The 20,858-nt window shown below is 38.5% G+C and overlaps 1 protein-coding gene across 2 annotated transcripts; it reads left to right on the plus strand.

The window, feature by feature from the left end:
• Window positions 1-1,305: 1,305 nt before the first annotated feature.
• Window positions 1,306-19,599, plus strand: unc119a (unc-119 homolog a (C. elegans)). Of its 2 annotated transcripts, none has more exons than XM_034605340.1 (5): window positions 1,306-1,687; window positions 15,652-15,765; window positions 16,070-16,163; window positions 18,166-18,338; window positions 18,481-19,599. In XM_034605340.1, the coding sequence occupies exons 1-5, from the start codon at window positions 1,564-1,566 to the stop codon at window positions 18,591-18,593; spliced, it is 618 nt and encodes a 205-aa protein (XP_034461231.1). In that variant the 5' UTR covers window positions 1,306-1,563; the 3' UTR covers window positions 18,594-19,599. The 2 variants fall into 2 exon arrangements, with proteins under 2 accessions (XP_034461231.1, XP_034461230.1); XM_034605339.1 differs by having other exon boundaries at window positions 16,073-16,163.
• Window positions 19,600-20,858: the final 1,259 nt, after the last annotated feature.

A 20,858-nucleotide genomic window follows, 5' to 3' on the forward strand; every position in this document is an offset into this window, starting at 1 on the left:
CTTTATCTTAATTTTTTTTTTACATGAACCAAACTCTGGAGTTCCCTCTAACTCTTTGGGGTATTTTAGCATCTTTCAGCTCATTCAGATTTTACAGCAATTTTACAGTTCTAGTTGACTATAAGTGTTCCCATCAATGTTGTGGCCAGACATGTCAGGCAGTTGTTTTCAGAAAGTACATGAAAGCAAGCACATCCAAACTTGATCGATAAGGTGTGTGTTGACCGAAGCAATGCAAACCAACTTTGAATTCATATTTGGGTAATGTTTTGGGCCCTGTGCCTGAAACGTTACTTAGGAGGTAACTAAAAGGTTTTTGGGAGCATGATGGTGTACAGATATTTCTTGTGTTCTGGTTGTATTGCTTCAGGCCACTGTTGGCAACCAAAAAAAGCTGGTGAATATAGTGATGTATTTAGCAGGTGGAGCCAGGGCTGGGATCCATCAGGAGCTGGTGGAGACCAAAATAAAGCAAAAAAGAACAGTAAATGTTGGTTTACATCCATCATGAAGTGAAAAATGTCACCCCAAAATAATAGTTTGTTCACTGTCAGTTGCGTGGGTAACAGGTTTTTCATAACAACTTAATATACCAAGGTTGATTAGCAGGTTGTTCTTCTGCCCCAAGTGGCCAAAAAGCGATTAAAATTTAATCTGTTTTAAAAAGAACAGGCCACGTGATGCTACCTTATATGTTGAAACATGCAACCATAGACTGTAAATAAAAAGCATGCAACATGGAAAAAATTTAAGGCCCAGGATATTTTATTAAACTGAGGTTTAGGGAGCAAAGTGAAGCTGACCTCTATTTATTTCTGTACATGGGGATCTCTTCTCTCTTTTTCACACCTAGAGGACACATCCTTTCAAGAGATTATTTCTGACACGTGTGGACTTCTTTTATAAAGTTGGTAGTATTGAGTAACGAGTAAAGTCTGACCCAACTACATTACCCATAATCCTCTGCTTATGAGGAGAACAGTTTATTGACTTTACCTGAGTTCAGGTTAATATCAGTGTTCCTGTTTGTTTTCCTACATGTGTTTGTAGGGGTTGCACCTCTGTGTGCTGAGTGTGTGGGTATGGAAAGACACTGAATGTGTGTGTGTGTGTGTGTGTGTGTGTGTGTGTGTGTGTGTGTATGTGTGTGTGCAGATGACGAGGCGCGCAGACCTGTCAGCCATGCACCTCTGGTCGGTTTAAAGCCACAGGATTTGGATTAAATAGCTTGTGAGAGAGCCGATGAGCCTTGGGCGAGGGAGGGAGGGAGGGAGGGAGGAGGAAAGCTAAGGGCTGATTTTTATCTTTTACCGGATCGAGGGAGGGAGGAGGAGGAGGAGGAGGCGGCACGGAGAATGAGTTATTCTTGTAGCCACACAGAGCCTGTTTGCTGCGCAGAGTATTAGCCTGCGCGTCACCAGAAGCCCCGACGCAAGTAAAATCGGCTCCTGCGGCGAACGACGCCGAGAGAGCATCATCATCACCATCATCTTCATCTCCAGCAGAACCCCCGGCTTCCCGTCAGGTCGCTCGCCGACTCAAACAGCACCTCTTCCGCTGGACATGAAAGTGCAGCAGGGCTGCAACTCAGCAGACATGGGGATCCCGGCTACAACCGAAGAAGAGCTGCGCAGAAATACCGTAATAACGCCCGAGGATGTGCTGGGGCTCCAGAAGATCACCAAGAGTGAGTGTAACCTGCTGAAACTGAGACTGTAGTTGAAGCCTGATTAATGTCACCCATCTGCTGCTGCTTCCAATCCCTGTGTCCTGACACTAACATATACACTCTGTGCGTAATTGTCCTGTTTGTATTGGCTGTGCAGAGGAAGCAGACATAGATACCATGGACAGCGACACAGTCTGAAAGGTCATCAATGAGTCTCTATAGATTAGAATAAGAGGAAGTCAATGAACCGTTATGGGTTCAAAGTCTGACCCGACTACATTACCCATAATCCTCTTCTAATAAGGAGAACAGTTTATTGACCTTACCTGAGTTCAGGTTACTATCAGTGCTCCTGTATGATTTCTTACATGTGTTTGTTGGGGTTTGCATCTCTGTGTGCTGAGTGTGTGGGCATGGAAAGCAATTGAAGGTGTGTGTGTGTGTGTGTGTGTGTGTGTGTGTGTGTGTGTGTGTGTGTGTGTGTGTGTGTGTGTGTGTGTGTGTGTGTGTGTGTGTGTGTGTGTGTGTGTGTGTGTGTGTGTGTGTGTGCTCCACAAATCCTGGCCCAAAAAACCTATCCTGGCACTCTCCACATCCTCATCTCTCCTCAAGGCACCTGTGGCTGTGAGGTAACAGGTGGCCAGAGATGTGACCTGCCGATTATAGCTCCTCACAGACGAGTAATCTGACGTAACAAATACAAGAGAATAAAACTATCAGCATGTTGTTTGACATATCATGGTATCTGTTCCCACGTTAGGTCATGGAAACAGCACAGCGAGTAACTCAGGTAGATCTGGTTTCAAGCACCAATATCAGCAGAGTTGTGTCAGAGAGGAAATTCTAATACAACTCACAACCTGTTACATATGTTGTATATTGATTAGGTGTGTGTGTCTCCTAATCCTAGTTTAACTCTTGGTTTTATTCATGTGTTTACTGATGATTTATAGTAAGGTTTCTCCAGAATGACACAGTAAAATAAATTTTTTTATTATTATTATTATTATTATTATTATTATTATTATTATTATTATTATTATTATTATTATTATTACAATTCATGGGTGCTTCATAATATCATATAGTGTTACACGGATGACTTTCTTCTGATTGCTGATATAATTGGTGAATTGCTTGTGGAATCTTGCTAATTAAGTCCAGTCAGACTAATGCATTGTGTAAATTTTGTGGAAGTGCCATTACCCAATAATTTACAGATGAGCAAATAATATAAAAAAATAAAATATAAAATGTTTTGTGTAGTCGACTTAATTTGTCCAATATTGAGCATAGCAGTCAATGTACTAGTTTAGATCACTAAGGAAACATTAGCTTGACAATTTAATTTAAAATAAAATCCTAAATCACAAAATCTAATTAACGTTTTTTTGGAGCTTTCAACCTCACCCAATATCTTGGTCATTAAATGTGAGTAAAGTCTATCATCAGGGTATGAGTGGGTATTAAAGCTCTGAAAAATATTGTAGTCAACCTTTTTTTGTTGTTGTTCAATGTCTAATGATATTCTGAATCCTATGCTCCTAAACTAAACATCTAAATACACATCTTGACTAAAAACCCACTTAAACCCGAACAAAATATGTAAATATTTGTATTTGCCTTTACTCCGAAATTGATTGATGGACTGATTGGTCCTTTAATACATTGACGACACAGGAAAGTGAAAAGTGAAAAGTTGTTGTCATTTTCTGATACTGCAAAAGTTTATTTGCATTAATTTTCAATTACTCAAAAATGAAAACTATTTTTAAAACCGACTCTCCGCCCCCGTCCCTTCTCAGAGTACCAAATCTGTTTTCATTTCTGTACCACCTCATCAAAATGCTGGGTCGTGCTGCATCAGTGTGATAAAGCCTAAATTACTCATGATGGTGCAGTAATCTCTGCTCTCCACTGACATGTAATCTGGATTATGTCAGGACGGCTGTATCACAGCATTCTGCAATGACGAGATGCACCTCAGGTAATTAATGACCTTGCAGGTCACATTAAAATACAGCCATAGTCTTTTATTTTCTGGCTTTTGACAGCAGTAAATGTAATATCCACTAAAATAAATCCTTAATGGTCAAAGATGGCATCTGTCACATGTCAATAATGTCATTTCTGGTGATTTGAACCGTAGCTGGATGATATTTGGGTCTATATACAAATGAGCTAGCGTTGGATCTGCTTCTTTGTTTCCGGTTAAAATGTCTCCCAACCATTTTAAATGGCAGACCATACAAGCGATGTACACCACAGAGAGAAGCATTGAGTGTCGCACAATTCAGACTCATCATTTTCTGCTGCAAGGGAAAGAAAATTGTTGTTGGTAAATGACTTTTTCAGTTGTGCTTTTGGGAGGTAAATACTGTACCACCATTTTGGTGCAGCCCGGCTCCAGTTTGTCACGGTGGTTCAGTGCTGATAAGCGAGGCGCAGCGCGTCATTGTCACACAGGCAGAGAGGAGAAGAAATATAATCCAGGCAGATGAGAAGAGCCGCTGTGATATGAAAAATGGCACATTATCAGTTTACTGTTTACATGATGGATGAGTTATGATAAACAGCCAGGCAAACAAACAGAAACACTGTCACTGCCAAATACTGTATATCTTATGTTTGTAACTGTCATTTTGTGACCTTATAATGCAGAGAATTACAATAATTATCATTGGACAACAGAAGTGTGAAATAGAAATCATCCTTGGTTACAATCAGCAATAACAATTATTTTTGACGTTCAGTGTTTTATGGTGTTAAATGCATTTCTGGATCATTTTGTGTGGAGAATGTTGTTTACCTCTAAATCATCATGTCTCATTGTGTTTGCATGGAAGTGGACTGAAGAGAGCAGTCAGAATTATCTGATAAATAAAAGTAATATCACCAAAAATGCTCTAAAAATGCGGTTTAGTCTTTCACTTTGGGGATTCAAATGTGAAAATAAAGATTCACTCATAACAAACTTAGAGCTCCTCATACCTGGTCTGCAGATGGAGAGAAGTTTATAAGGTTGAGCTGCATAAAGCAATAACTGTTATTAAATCCATCAAATCCATATTTTGTTCTCATAAAACTTAAAAAATAACCAATAATCAGTAATTTGTCTCTCATATATACTCATGTATTATTTGATGTTTCTCCCAGTGTACACAATGTAGGACATCAAATAATATATAGGACATATTTGAATATTCAAATACAGAAAATACTCAATCTTTATAATTCAATACACAACAACATATGCATCAGGGAATCGTTTGTTTACATTTCACCACGTCTATTATTAATCAATGAATTACTCATAAATAAATTAAAGTGTGTTTAATACTTTGAATTGTAACAATGTATCCCCCGTGGCCCTGAAAGTCAAATTCAAGTTGATCACTGCTCCTGAGTTCCACAAATATTCGTTGTTTGTTTGACTTAACTGTAAAAACTGAATCATATATTACTTAAAAAAATAAAATAATAGGTTAATGATAATTATTATAATTCTCTGCATTATAAGGTCACAAAATGACAGTTATGAACATAAGATATATTTGGCAGGGACAGTGTTTCTGTTTGTTTGCCTGGCTGCGTATCATAACTCATCCATCATGTAAACAGTAAACTGATAATGTGCCATTTTTCATATCAAAAAATGATAATAGTATTGACCCCCATTCCTTAAATACATTACCAAGCAGTTTACTAAGTTGTCAGGGTGGTCCTTTGGTGGTGGTCCTGTTATTCAATTGTTTATGTTTCGTCCCTATAGTGTATGTCAAGGTCCCAAACAAATTTAATTCTTAAATCTAAAAGAAAAAAAAATATTTGTAGATGTTCATAGTGGCCAAACTTGAAGATGGGGCAAAAGCCTGTGATCATAGAGAGGAGCGAGACACAATCACTCATATAAAACAGAAATAAGATTCACAGACTGTTCTCAAAGGCCTTCCTAGTGGTGAACATAGTTGAAAGCACCAAAACAGACAGCAGTTTGTAAAGAATGACGACAGAGAGTTTGAGAGAATTGCTCAAACTCTGTGTTTATCTCTCACCTCAAGCGTGACAAGAACATGCTCAGGTCGTCAGTTTTTAAAAGTCACACGAGTTGTCTGATGCAGCCCCTGTAACTTGCAGGTGTGGGAGGAGTGAGCGTCAGATGCTGCTTTACCATCACTTTGTTAAAAAGCACATTCATGAACACATATACTGTATGTTTTGCCCTTGACCCGTTTTCGAGCTGCTAACATTTGATATATTTTTTAATTTTATTTAAAAATTTCAGCAGTTCCTTTTTGTCCATTCCCACTTATACAACAGCATCACTAGAACGCTTTCTAAGAACAGATACCACACAGTATATGAAAACAACATTAATTGTTATTGTGTAATGGGATACCACATTTGAACCCCTGCTGTGCTGTATATTTGACTCAAAGGTTCCTTCTACACTAATGGCTCATCAATTATTTGGCCTTAATAAGTCGGGGACACAGATCGGCCCTTGTTCTGCGCTGGGTGGGATCTCTGCTCTGTGATTTCAACCATCACAATAGAGGCAGCTTTAATTAAAATTGATTGGTGCGGCCGGTAGTTAATCTGAAATGCACACAGCTGTCACAAGGTTATTCTTTCAGAGTGATTTGACATGGAGAGAGAGAGAGAGAGAAGCTTGTTACGTCCACTTCAGTGACACACGCTCATCAGATCAAAACTGGCAGCTGTTTTTAGACCGAGAACCACATGTCAAATATTATAAATGTTATCATTGGAAAGGTGCATTATAATCATAAACATATAGAGATAGATATATATGGAGAGATGAATACATAGAGAGAGATAAAGATAAAGGTAGATATATAAAGCTGTAAAGAGATACAGAAATATTAAGAGATGGATATATACAGATAAATATTTATTAAGATATATGGATATATGGAAAGATGGAGAGCGATAGAGAGTTAGAGAGAGCGCATTATATAGATAGATAGATAGATAGATAGATAGATAGATAGATAGATAGATAGATACATACATACATACATACATACATACATACATACATACATACATACATACATACATACATACATACATACAATACATACATACATATTCATGGCATTTTCAACAGCTCCATATGCTTTGATGATAAAGTCTAAACCAGTGGTTTCTAACACGATCGATCTTTACTGTTGCTAGATGTCCATGGGTTGTGACCAGATCGACTGAAGAAGGACACATTTTTTTCCCCTGTTTCAAACATTTAGAGACCCCCCCCCCCCCAAAGGGGTTAGACTACCCAGACACTGATCACAAAACACCAATGATTAGAAGAACATCAGCAAAGGTGTAAATCTTTTTTACTGCTTTTCATTAATACCGTCATGTCCCCTGAGATCATTTTATGGGTCCTTGGGTAGATCCCAGACTGGGAGCCAGTGGTTTAGACCACCGGCCAGAAACATACATATTAAAGGTGATGTGTGTTTACTATGGCCAAAACATTTAAAATTAAACAGTGATGACACTAAACAGAGAGAATCCTACTCTATTCTCTATTTTCTATTTCCTGCAGAGCTTGGCGCCCTTGACGTATTCATTTAAAATCTAGACATACATTATGGATAGAACTATAGTCCCTGCAGACTCACACAAGGAACTTTTGTCTCCCTGAATGAAATTTAGAAAAAAAACTTCATAAAAACATACATCGATGCAAACATAATAAAACCAGAAGTTTGTTCAGTGCTACTGGACGTGTACATTGAAAGAAATCGGAGCACCTGAAATACTTTGGTTACTTGTTGTATAAAGAGGTTGCTGGTGGGACCTCACTTCACACATTAATTTATCTATATATTGCTTATTATTTGCTGGCGGGTTAGGGTTTGCATTTAATTCATGTAGAATTCAAGTTGTTTAATCAAATGCCTAAGATGATATGATTTCAATGAAACTCTTTTTATTCTGCACTTGTGTCTCAGAAGTCTTTTTAGATCATGTCCATAGATGAGGCGTGATCTATGGAGTGGGGGGAGTGTGAGACAAATCATTGATGTCCCTCCAGGTTCCTCTCACAGTCTGACCCTGAATGTGACAGAGTGGTCAGTGTGTGTGTGTGTGTGTGTGTGTGTGTGTGTGTGTGTGTGTGTGTGTGTGTGTGTGTGTGTGTGTGTGTGTGTGTGTGTGTATGTGCGTGTGTGTGTGTGTGTGCCTGCAGACACAGAGATTAGATAAATGTAATGAAGTGGTGTCATGGGGTTCACCTGAAGCACACACACTCTGTAGCGTGCTATTGGTGCGTGATGTGCTCCACAGTACATAACCCTAATTATTACAAACCCCACCGATCCAGTACAGTTAAATTCAGGCGAAGATTATTAATTATCTCAATATAATTTTCTTACTTTTTAATGCTATGAAGATAACAAAAATATTAGTGTAAAATCGTATAAACAGAATCTACAGAGAAATAATTATAATTTCAATGTTCCCCTATTGATCAACCATAGAAAAAACATTGTAATGTGAGAGTCTGGAGGGAGATTGAGCAATGCTTCAAGGTTAAAAACAACATATATGGCACATTAGCTCATTAGCTCGTTAGCAATCAGCTATTAGCTATTTGACATCAACAGCTGACATTAGCATTCAACCACTTCGCTGCTAACATAAGTGCTTGATACTGTTCTCACGTGATATGATGGAAAAAAGGGTTTCAACAGTGCACCTCTTGAACTGATTTATTCAACCCTGGAGGTATGTGACGTTCTTCACTTCCTCAGATATGAAGCCAAAATATTCAACATATGAACGCTGCCATCTTGTACCTGAGTCTGCTCAGTAGCGACCAGGAGTTCACATTATTGAGATGTCATCAATACACACTCGACCAATCACGAGTCAGTCTGGACTTTCAATCATGACGTCTCACCCCGTTATTATCGCATCAAATATCTAATTAAAACCAAACATACCAGGAAAATATGCACTTGAAAGAACATCAGTGTGATAATAACAGCCAATAATGCCGGAAACCATCTCTGAGGCATATATTAATATTAATATATTTGACGTGTAATTTTTCTTTTTACTTTAGTTCATGTCCCATCCACTAATGTGTAGGAGGCAGGGTTTATGACCTATAATGTAGCCACCCACAAGGTGGCAATTTGGCTTTTGGGGAGATGTCAAATCGTCCATCATTATATAAAGCAGCAAGCTTTCCAACCTGAGCATCATGTCGTTGGAAATGACATGGAAGGAGACAGGGAGATTTAGGGATATTTCGAGTTTCTAGTTTATATTTAGCAGACAGATTCGAAAGTCATGATGATCTTCTCACGAAGCAAGAAAGTTAATAAGCGCATAGCCAGAGAGTCTAACTATTGGTTTTAGGTTGATGGAAGCAACGGTTTTTTTTGTCCTTCAATGAATGGCCCCATGTTTCAAAGTTTAGATTAGATTTATACAACCAGGTAAGTTATTTTATTTTTCCACTCTGTTACACAGACCAGAGAGCGACAAGAGATAAGAATCTAATCTGCATTCAGCTGCTCAGAGAGCAGCCTCTCCATGAACCTCACCAGTTGCCAGTTTGCCTACAGGTGATATGAACAGAGAGACATGAAACAACCTGCCATACACAGGTGCACTATATATCACAATGTGGACAAGGTTTAATGCTCACGTCACTATAGCCGCCTGCAGCTACAGATTATTATAATGTGAAGTCAACATGCCTGTATCGTTGTTCCTCATGTTGTGGGATTAATTCAACATAGTCTCTGCACCGATCGGAGACCACAAAGTCAAACGGAAAGAATAAGGCATGTGAAGTCAATCCCTGTGGCTGAAAGTCTGTAACTCCGGGCTAATCTCTGGGATTAAGGAGCTATAAGTGGCAGCTCGCTTGCTCTTCATGAATGCCACTTTGGTGTCAGACAGACTTCGAGTATCTGAATACAGGAACACATCATGACTCAAGACCCGGTGCTAATTTTACTCCCTATGGGGGCTGCTGCCAAACACATCTTTTCAGGACACTATTGATTTTTAGAGTGAAATTTGACATAAATCTGCTTTTGGTCTTAGGTGCCATGACTTGTGTGTTGACACAGACGATCCATTATTTGAAACCACACAAAAAATCCTTTCTAATGCAAAAAACAACTCGAAATCATGTTAAGACATAAAAAGTAAATGTAGAATTGAACAATCCTCCTTGGAGTGAGAGTAGGAAGACCATAGTGTGTAATGATGTCAGATCACCTGTGCTGAGAGTTAATATCTTTCTTCACAGGAACAGTAAAGAATATTGTAATTTATCCTATAATATAAACATATCCTCTTAATATTCTGCCTCCAATCTATACTGTCTTTGTCGCTCCGCTGCTTCAGGATTGTGAAACTAGACGAGAGGTAGGCCTCTTTTTTATAGGAGTAGGCCTCAGGTATAGCCTGCCGTTCATCAAGTGTCAGACGAGGAACGTTTTCTATTTGCATACGACTGATGTCAAACCCAAGATATGCTCCTTTGATTCGCTGCTGCACCCTGTTGTTGCAGAGCAGCCAGGTGGATGAGGGGAAGCAACAAGACGGACTAATCGAGCTGGCGTGCTATCAGAAGGAGCGTTGCTAGGCGACAGTGTTGAAGGAAGTGAAGTGGAGCATTTTTTGTATGTGTGTGTGTGTTGTGCAGGTGAAAGAAGAAAGGAAAAAAGAAAGAAAGAAATGAGATACAAACGTGTTTATCTTGGTGTTTTTGAATATTGTACTGCAGTCAATCTACCCTGATAATTTCAAGACATTGTGATTCATTGAGGCAGATTTTAATGGTTAATTCCTCCTAGCATTATATTGTATTTTCCTGTTAGAAGAACAGAAAATATGGCAATAATGCCTGTAGTATGGTTTTCCTTTTTACAAAAATACTACGGCAACTTGTGTGAAAAAAAATCATTCTTATAAGGAATATTTCGATATTCATTATTATTGCAATTATTCACTTTCTTGAAAAGATTTCAAAGATTAGATCAATACCACTTTGATAGGATATCTGAGACAGGATCAAAGTTTTAAAACAGTCTTTACGAGACTGTTCAGTATAAGGACGTAAAAACACGACCATGCAAAGGTTTCCAAAAACACAGAGACTAGAGGCAGGTCTAAAACAAAGCTTTGCCATTAACTTAAAGAATGATCACAATAGAAATTCCTGGTATGTTGGGAACTGATGAGACAAACTGGCACTGAGATCAGGGAAACAGGGTATAAATACAGGAGAAAACAGGAAACAGGTAAAAATTATATGGGCAAACAATCAGTGGGTCGCAGGGGAAATAAGACAAAGATTGGAAGTAAAGTATTCAGAAATAGGAGACAACAAAATAAAAGAGGGAGTAACTGAAAACATGCCAAAACAGAAAAAAACGTCTTAACTCAAGGAACAGTGGTAAAGAAAATATGACCATACAGCTATTAGCCAGTTAGCTTACCTCAGCATTAAGACTGGAAGCGTCGCTAACACTTACAACTTTACACATTTCATTTGTTTAATCCATAAAAAAACAAAAACAAATTGTGGTTTTATGTGGACTATTTCATAGCTAGGCTAAATTACGCTAACTGGCGTAACTAGTGTGATCTGTTTTCTCGAACAAGGACAAGCAAGTTTCACAAACTATCACACTCTTCTTTTAACAATTCTTCATATTTGCACAAGTGTGATTTTATGTTCTGTCGGCCTCTGGAATTATTTCTCAGTTTTTTCACCCACATTTTCAGGTTACACGTCCTATGTTCCTAATGAAAAGCTTCCATATGAGGTCTGTCAATTATTCTCAGTATCATAGCAATGTTTAGATATAACACAATTTTTGTCATTAGCTTTGATCATTTACGCCTATTGAAGGTTAGGGTTAGAAAATATTTCCAACATCAAAACCCCACGAGTAAGATATTATTTCCATTGATTTAATTTAGATTCTGATATTGATCAGGTGTCAATTAATGATGTTTGTGGTGGATTCCTCTGTGTTGCATCTTTTCAGAAATTAAAATCTACAATTTGATAAATGAAAATATTTTGCCGCAATATTGTTTATACATTTCCTAAACGTCCCCAACTGGAAGCCTATAGAGATCTATTATCACTGACACAAGGCCTTGGTTGGTCATTTAAAAACTGATCAAACTGCAGCCTATAGAAGCGGCTACATTGATCAGATTCAGTAGTAGACGTTTACAGAGAGGGTTTGTGTAGTGTTGAGCTTCATGTGACTGTAGGTGTGATGTGATTATGTGGGATTTCTTGAAGTGGACTGTGTGAAAGTGACTTTGTTGGCTGTGCTAATAGATTAAACGCTCCATCTGTCTTTTTCAGCAGGTTTGGCAAGTGGTATTGTCTGATTCACAAAATACATCCCGCGGTCATCTGCCCACAGAGAGGGCGAGCTCACTGATAGCAACCGAGATGTATTCAGAGCACAGAGCCAACAGATTTTTATTTTATATTGGCAGACTGTAATTTACAGTTAGAGAGAAGATTTCTTACTTATGACTATATGGTTTGGGGATGAACACTGGTGCTCTGAGAAAGTGTTTAAACCATAGACTGTATATAAAGTTGGACGACATGCTCTCCAAAAGGGAAGCCAAAAGTGTCTTGATTGCCCTCCTCTTATTGGCAGACTGCAGTATAGGTCATAAATCCTGCCTCCCCATGTTAGTATATGGGACGTGGACCAAAATAAAAAGTCAAAGTAAACGTCATATAAACTTTCCTCAAATATGGTTACTAACCGTAACCCTTCTTTTAGTTTCTTATCACACTGATGTTTCTCCAAGTGTGTTTTTATGTTTTGATTAGTTATTTGATTCTATCTGGCTCTGAATGTGCAAGATGGTTTGGATCCGGGATATTTTGGCTTCGTTTCTGGATAGTGGGAGGAAATGGAGACTCTTCGACCATTTATATATAAAATATATGCATGTATTGTTCATATGAGTGCTCTAAGTGGTGAACAGACATGCAGTGTCAATATGTGTTAGCTGTAGAAAGTAGTTTGGTACAGTATTATCATGTATTATTAGTAGTATTTGATGAAGTTATTATTATCTTCTAGTCTTAAATGATTCTGGTCACTTTAAACTAACTCTGCAGTGACTCAGGCCACATGCAGTCACTCTATAAATAGCGTGTGGATTTTTTTTTCTTGCTGTTGCTATAGAAAAACACACAGTCCCAGACAAACAGTAGGCTTATAGTAATATTCTCAGAGCAGATAAGCGCCTCACATCAAATGAACTGGCACTAGAGGGCACTGCATCAAGTGGCGGCCCGCTAACCCTCTTACTGCTGTTTGGAAAGCAACATAAGGAGACTGCGTTTTTGAGCCAGAGCAGCTTTACGTGCAAATCTCTTGACCAGTCTTGTGACGTTCACCATGGAAACACTGCGCTCATATCGACAGTACATTAACATGAACTCATCACCAGGGAGGAGGCCTGTCCACGCTGCAGTGTGTGTGCAGAAAGATGCAACAGCAGCAAGTGTGCATGCAGTGCTTATACATACATATACACATGTATGTGCATACTCTGCACATATGCACACATATGTAGAATCTCCACTTTCCCATCAGCATAATTGGTATTCTACAGTTACTGTCGAATTGGTCCTTGAAGTCGTCATAGGAACAACTTTAGTTTTGGACATTTCTTGTTCAAAGTTACTCCAATATTTCTTATGAGAGACCATCCAGACATGAAAACCATGATTGCACAAGTCAAGAAGAAGACATAACATTCTTCACTTTTATATAAAAGGTCATATAAGCATCAGAGAGATTTATACAAAATACATTTGAAGTTTTTTAGTTCTTTACCTCATGTAGTAAACGTAGTATTTTGAATGCTGTAATGCAGAATTATAAAACTTTGCTGATTTGTAAAAGATGTGATTTAAACATCCAATCAACCTGCTGACCAGCTGTGCATCACAGCAGAACCTCAGTGTTATAAAGGCAAATTGACTTAAAGCTCAAGTTGTCAGTCTGTTGCTTTATTTTTATTGTGAAGCTCTGTGATGTTCTTTCGAAAGCTGCTTTATAAATAAAATTACTTAGATCCGTTTTTGTGGCGCAGCATGGATCCAGCACACTCTCAATGCTCTGCTGCTTTAACATGGTAATAAGGTTTGTAAAGTCATGCCTGTAGGTGGACAGCGATGAAGCCTGACTCCATCTCTTATGTAAATAATATATTAGCATTTAAATGATCCAATAAATAAGTTGCATTTTCTCTGCATGACTGTCACAGCCCAAGAACGAGACATTGTTGTCGTTGCTGTAGTATCTCTGTCAGAAACTTTTTCTGTTTCGATTCATCTGTCTTTTACATGAGCGCTCAAAATATGCCATCCGCTGTGAGCTCTAAATAGCGCTGTTTCACAAGAGCGACATTTTTGTGCAAGGTGTCAGCTACAGTGTACTGTACTTTATGAAAAGGTCTATAAATATCTTCAAGCAGGTGGCTAAAGCCGGTGTGGCCCATCTGCTCCCTAACCCTCAGAAACAGAAGAAGATGTAACAGTGTGAGTGTATTTGTGACCATATGCTTGCACAAATACACAGATCATCTTTCATCTGTGTTTGTGATAAAGTCAGTGTAACGTTTCACCTCAGTTAATGTTCCGCGTTTGTCTTTTTTTAACGTGTTACATGTGAAAGTAGCCGTAAGAAAGTCTCTTCAAGGCTTATGCAACATAGACTGCCAATAATAACCCTAATGAGATAGTGTGTGTGTGTGTGTGTGTGTGTGTGTGTGTGTGTGTGTGTGTGTGTGTTTGATAACCAGTTGGTCCATGTGATGGTAAAAAACAATAAGCCTCTTAGGCCTAATCCTGCCCCGTTGGGAGGGTAGTGTCTCACCCATGCTTATAGAGAAAGAGAGAGAGAGAGAGTACACCCCCCCCCCCCCTCTCTCTCTCTCTCACACACACACACACACACACACACACACACACACACACACACACACACACACACACTCACACACATGCAGTGCCAGCATGGACAAATCTGTCCCTCTGCTCAGGATACTGATACACTCTTCCACTGCGTTTGTGTTCACTGGACTTGACGATCTGTTGTTTAATTAAAAAAAAAAATTGTTCAGAGAAAAGTAAAGTTCAAGTGACTGTATCACAGGTATACAGCAAAATATCCATTTCTCAAATTCAAGAGTCAAGAGGTGCAAGTGTGTGCTGATATGAAATGTTGGAAGTTTCAGATTACAAATGTAATTCTTCAATAAACCATTCAAATCAAAAGTGGAAAAAAATGGATTTTCTAATTTGTTTTGATGAACAAAAATACATTTAACTACACTAGAGACATAAAACAAAGTCGAAAAATATAAAAACCTAAGACATGCCAAAGGGTGAAATAATAAACAAATGAAACCACCATTCACACATAGTATGTACATTATGCTACCACCACCATAAAACGTGAATATGTTGTGTTATATTGCAGTAAATATGAGCTGTGTATACCTGATACTGTGTAATTTATGTTGATCCTGCAGAGAGAGCCCTTCTCTGTTCCTCCTCTGAGTTTTTCTTCATTGTTTCCCATTAAAGGTTTTTTTCCACATTGAAATCAAGGGTTTAAGAATGTAAGGTGTTTAGCCTCTGAGGCTAGTTTGTGCTTTTAGCTTCGTTGTTTGTTTGCTGTAACTGACGTAAAGATTTTTGGGCATAGAGAAATAGCTGATATGAGGGAAATTGTTTCCCTGGATTGTGAAGTTACAGAGGTGATAATTCAAAAATAGGTCACAGAGGCGTCTTTAGTACAATTTTATAAATGGACAGTTTGCTGCCTGATATAAAGTTTGCTTTATTCAAAGTGTGTAGTATAATTGTGTCCATGTATACAGTCTAAAGGCTCCTCTCCTCTCTGTTTTTTGTTTTGCAGATTATCTTTGTTCTCCAGAAGAAAACGTCCACATGATCGACTTCACCAGGTTTAAGATCCGTGACATGGAAACAGGGACAGTCCTGTTTGAGATCACTAAACCTCCAACACCAGGTCAGCTCCAAACCTGACGCACAAATTGTTACATATCTTTTCCAGATTGAGTTAATGAAAGCTTCAAAACATTATTTAAAATTGTTTTGTATGATCTTTTCCTTGTCCGATGGCCTTGTAAAGGATATGCTAATACAACAATAATAGTAGTAGTAATGAATTTCTTTTCTTGTCAACTTAATATTGACTGTAACTACAGTGAGCTATACCCAAATTTATCTCACCTGATGAAATTAATGAAATGAAGGATTTGGAGAAGTTAGATTTTGTTGGTCTAACTGCTTTTCTTTTTTTCTCTGTTTAGCAGGAGATAAAAAGCATTGTGACCCCAACGCCGGCCGTTTCGTGCGATACCAGTTCACCCCAGCCTTCCTGCAGTTGCGGCAGGTTGGAGCCACGTAAGTTCACTGTGTGTGTGTTTCCTCCACACGAGAGATGAAGACTTGAGACCTGTGTCCTTGAACGAGCACAGTGATGCAATAACGTCCTTTCAACCCCTGCTGCTCTGACAGAAGACACACAGCAGATGTAGGAGGCGTGTGGGCTTCAGTGTGTGGCGACAGGCTGACGATGATGAGTGTGAACACACAGAGCGACGCAGCCCACCTCCTGAGTCAGGCAGCAAATAACTGTCAGAGCTCCTGAGTGGTGTTTATCATTTGACTCCTACTCTGACTGCAGATTTCCATCTAAACCAACAACTAACTCATCTAGATCTAATGAAAAAGATCAATGTATATTTCAGATATCATTGGCAGCACCTCAGAAAAGATACATGTCGATTGTTGTTCTGGAGGATCAATTTGAAGGATCATTTGTCAAAGTTTTTTTGTCAATGTTGTCAGAAGTTGTATTCACTAAGTTATGTTAATAATAATGAGTTGTGGTTGTACAGTGACATCATTAAGATTGTGTCAGATTGGCTGAACAGAGAAAAAAATTGAGGCAACAAAAGAAAATTGTTGGTCGGTTTCATGGTTCGACTTACCAACTCAATTCGTGGCCATGATTTAGTCACACGCGTTTCCTAAAGAAAAACATTATATTTTCCCCCCACCGTTTTTTTATTTTTTTGCAGAGACAGATTAAATAAAAATCCAGTTTTTCTAAAGACTGCCCTCACCACTGACGTGTTCTGCACACTGGACTTTTAGCCAATGATGGAGATAAAGCAGAGCAGCACAATCTGTGAAAAACTTTGATTTAAAAGTTGGGTTCACCCCAGGAAACCATTCTGGACGGAAAATTTTATCATGAAAACAACTTTGAAGATGCAGACACTCTGGTCTGCATAGCGAACGCTGTTTGACCAAATCATAGAACTGCTGAGGTCAGAAACAGAGCAATCCTGTAGAGCACTGATCGTAGATATACACACTTACAATTCTTCTTGTTTTACCAGTTAGTAATGACTTCAACTTTTACACATTTAGAATTAGTCTAAGATATAATGAACCGAACTTAAAAAGACACAAACATGATGCTAGCTCACCTGTCCTGGTGCAGAGGCCCCCCACAAACGGAGGCTTGAGTCATTCTGCAGCAGCCACGTGTTTGGTTACCTTTGCTGCAGTTCATCTCTGTCCCCATTTTAATTGCATTGTCCACTGTCCATTGTCCACTGTCTAAATAAAATGTAAAAAAATAAAAAGGTTAAAAAAATCCAGAAAACATGTTCAAAAAAAGAAATTGAAGGTTTTTGCCTGGCCTTTATGCTGGCATAAAAACAGGAATATCAAATGTGCAGCAAAGTACCTTTTGTTCTGAAAGCACTTTAGAACCACTGCCACAAATCTGAACCAATTCAATAGCTGTTGCAGTGATAATGTTGATTCCCATTCCCAGAGATCCTCAGATTATTCACTGAAAAAAGCTCTGGCAATTAAAGTCTTCAAACAATATAATATATTATATATAATCTATTAAGGTTGTGTAAGGATTGATTTCAGCTAAGACCAAAACACACCAACAGCGGTGCTACCAACACTGTTAACCTTTGCTGTATTTTTACGGCTAAATACCCAAAAATACACAGTAGAAATACCATAAAACATCTTTACAGTTCGTAACCGCTATTTGCATGGCATTACGGGTAAAGTGCATGATGCAATACGTCATTTACTGTAACTTTCTATATTTTTGGGGTGCGGTAGTGCTTTAAGCCAAAGGTGTTTTTTTGTGTTTAAAAGGTTAACTCTTAATGTGTGTGATCATCTGACTGATCATATTTCTTAATCTGATGGACTTTGTTGAAATGATGTTGCTGCGATTCCCATATTTCACTTAGAAGTGATGGAAGTTGTCAGTAACCTGTAAAGTTCACCTGACCTTTGAGCTGCCTAAAACATCTGTATTTACAATACAGATATAAATTTCATTTCTCCCCCTGTGTCTCTGCAGGGTGGAGTTCACAGTGGGCGATACCCCCATCAACAACTTCCGCATGATCGAAAGACACTACTTCCGCGATCAGCTGCTCAAGAGCTTTGATTTCGAGTTTGGCTTCTGCATGCCCAGCAGCAAGAACACATGCGAGCACATCTACGAGTTCCCCGCACTGTCAGAGGAAATCAGTGAGTGTGACACACACACACACACACACACACACACACACACACACACACACAAGAATCACAAGCGACAAATACACCCACACGTAGATGTTTTATCAGATCTAACAGGATTTGATGTTGTTGTGTACTTCTTCCCTGTCAGTGCGTGAGATGATCCTGCATCCTTACGAGACGCAGTCTGACAGCTTCTACTTTGTGGACAACAAGCTGGTGATGCACAACAAGGCGGATTACTCCTACAGTGGGGGGCCTTAGGAAGACACCCCACCCTCCACCCTTTCACTCCCCCTCTGTTCTAGACATTTTCCATGATCCAGGCACCACGTCTGACCACAACTGATGGACAAACCACTCTCGTCTCGCTCCTGTTACTTTAACATGTTATTCCAATTCAGGTATTCAGTCACGTTTCTCCCTCTCTTTTGCAGGAACATTGAATTCTGCCAGTTTTATCATCAGTTTGCATCAGTGTGTGTGTATGTGTGGTTGTGTGTGTGTGTGGTTGTGTGTGTGTGTGTGTGTGTGTGTGTGTGTGTGTGTGTGTGTGTGTGTGTGTGTGTGTGTGTGTGTGTGTGTGTGTGTGTGTTTGTCTGTGTGTGTGTCTGCGTGGGCAGTAAACACATGCAGTGTCTGTACATGCTGTCGATTTCAGTGTGTATATGTGGGCTCCACTTGATCATTAGGGAAACCAGGATTCATTTACATGTTGTGTGTTTTCATAGTCGTGAATGTGAAGAGGATGAGGAGACAATATTTGTCCTGAATTACATCATGAGACAAAGAGAGAGTTTAAATTCAAATTTTAAAAAGTTTAATCATCCATTTGGATGTACAGTATATTTATATAGTTTGTATAGAATCTCATTACATTTTTACTCCTGAAGCTTCTCAGATTTGTAGACGTCATTCTCGTCCGAATGATTCAGTCCTCCTCCTGTGAGCGTTGTCATTGTTCAGTCGAATGACAAACAGAGATGTGTACTTTGTCTATGTTAATGTGTCATTTGTTTTATGTCCTCTGGTTCATAGTACTACTAACGTCAGGAGTATTTTTTAAATAAATAGCCATTTTGAAGTGTCAGAAAACATTCATTAGCCAAAAGTCAAAGGTCTGATATCAATTTTGATAACCAATATGTTCTCTGTAGTACTGAAGCACTATGTATATTTTATGATAAATGTTTTAAATTAAAAAAAAGTATGTAAAGTTTTGACAGCCGAGATACCATCACTGCAATAAATATGGGATTTTTTTCAAAGATTTTATATACGTTGTGTTTTTTTTCCACAAAGGATGAAACGTAGAACAAGAGAAATAAACCATAAGTTAAAAGCCATGCTAAACAGACAATATATTATCAAAACAATAAATATTATTAAGAGTTAAAGTCTTAGTTTCATTACACTTACCTACCGGTGGGAAGAAATATATTTATTACAAAATAATGAAGTTGCCAGATGTTGTTCAGTTAATACTTTTCTCCCCTAAAGCACTGATTCAAGTTACACTACCTTCCAGACATGTTTTAAGACATAAAAAAAAGAAATAAAAAAAATACTTTTCTGTAATTGCCTAAGATATAAATATTAAAATGTTTTATTCTTCTCCCCATTAAACAATCCAGAATCTATGAATATGGATATGAATGCAATGTCTAATATTCACAAGCTGTATAAACTCGCCTAAAGAGCTGTGTTTGTCTCATTATTTAATTTAATGCATGTATTAATTAAACATGATTCTTGGTCTTGGAGAGTCTCTTCAGAACCTGAGGTCTCAGCCTGAATCTGTAGGACAAAAAACACGGCCACGATCAGGAGACATTAGCAACAGTGGAGAGTGTGATTGTCTGCACACTGACAGAAAAAAACACTTCTGGGTTGTAAGCTCATTAAATGAGTCAGCTGCTATGTTTATAACATACTAATGAATGTATTTGGTATTTGCACTTAATTGCAGTGGATACTGTAGTAGCAATCTGTACAGGCAACCCCCAGGATGTTGATTAAGGCAACCCACCAAGAACAGAAAATTGATGTGATTCCATACAATTTCAGAATACAACATCAGTTGCACCAAGAATGTACCCTGTTCCTAGATCCATCCACTTCAATAATACTGTTTTGACTCAAAAAATACGTTTCTTCCGTCTGTGTGCACCTTTGATGCTTGGAGCGGTTGTCCTCCAACCAGAAGGTTGGTAGTTCGATCCTCAGTCTTGCCCATCTGCATGCCAAGTGACCTTGGGCAAGATACTGAACCCCTAAATGTTGAATCCACTAATTGTAAGTCGCTTTGGATAAAAGCGTCCGCCAATAATGTTGAATTTCAAATTTAAGCCGTGGAATGGTTTCCAACTTAAAAAAAGAGAACTTGTATTTTCATTTTAACCTAGTTTTTGATCATTCTTATAAATGAACTGGGCAACCCAAAAACCTTTAGCTAATATATTATACCTAATGTAATTGAATGTGTTTTACCTCAGTGTTTATCAGGCCTCATAACGAAGGAAAAACAAA

The sequence above is a fragment of the Hippoglossus hippoglossus genome, chromosome 13, assembly GCF_009819705.1.
Source record: "Hippoglossus hippoglossus isolate fHipHip1 chromosome 13, fHipHip1.pri, whole genome shotgun sequence".
Lineage (NCBI taxonomy): Eukaryota > Metazoa > Chordata > Actinopteri > Pleuronectiformes > Pleuronectidae > Hippoglossus > Hippoglossus hippoglossus.

Bases quoted from the DNA above. Each gene is read 5' to 3' on its own strand.
- unc119a (XM_034605340.1), top strand. From the start codon at position 1,564: ATGAAAGTGCAGCAGGGCTGCAACTCAGCAGACATGGGGATCCCGGCT. The intron at 15,766-16,069 runs GTCAGCTCCAAA...TTCTCTGTTTAG, and splicing joins CACTAAACCTCCAACACCAG to CAGGAGATAAAAAGCATTGT. The intron at 18,339-18,480 runs GTGAGTGTGACA...CTTCCCTGTCAG, and splicing joins CGCACTGTCAGAGGAAATCA to TGCGTGAGATGATCCTGCAT.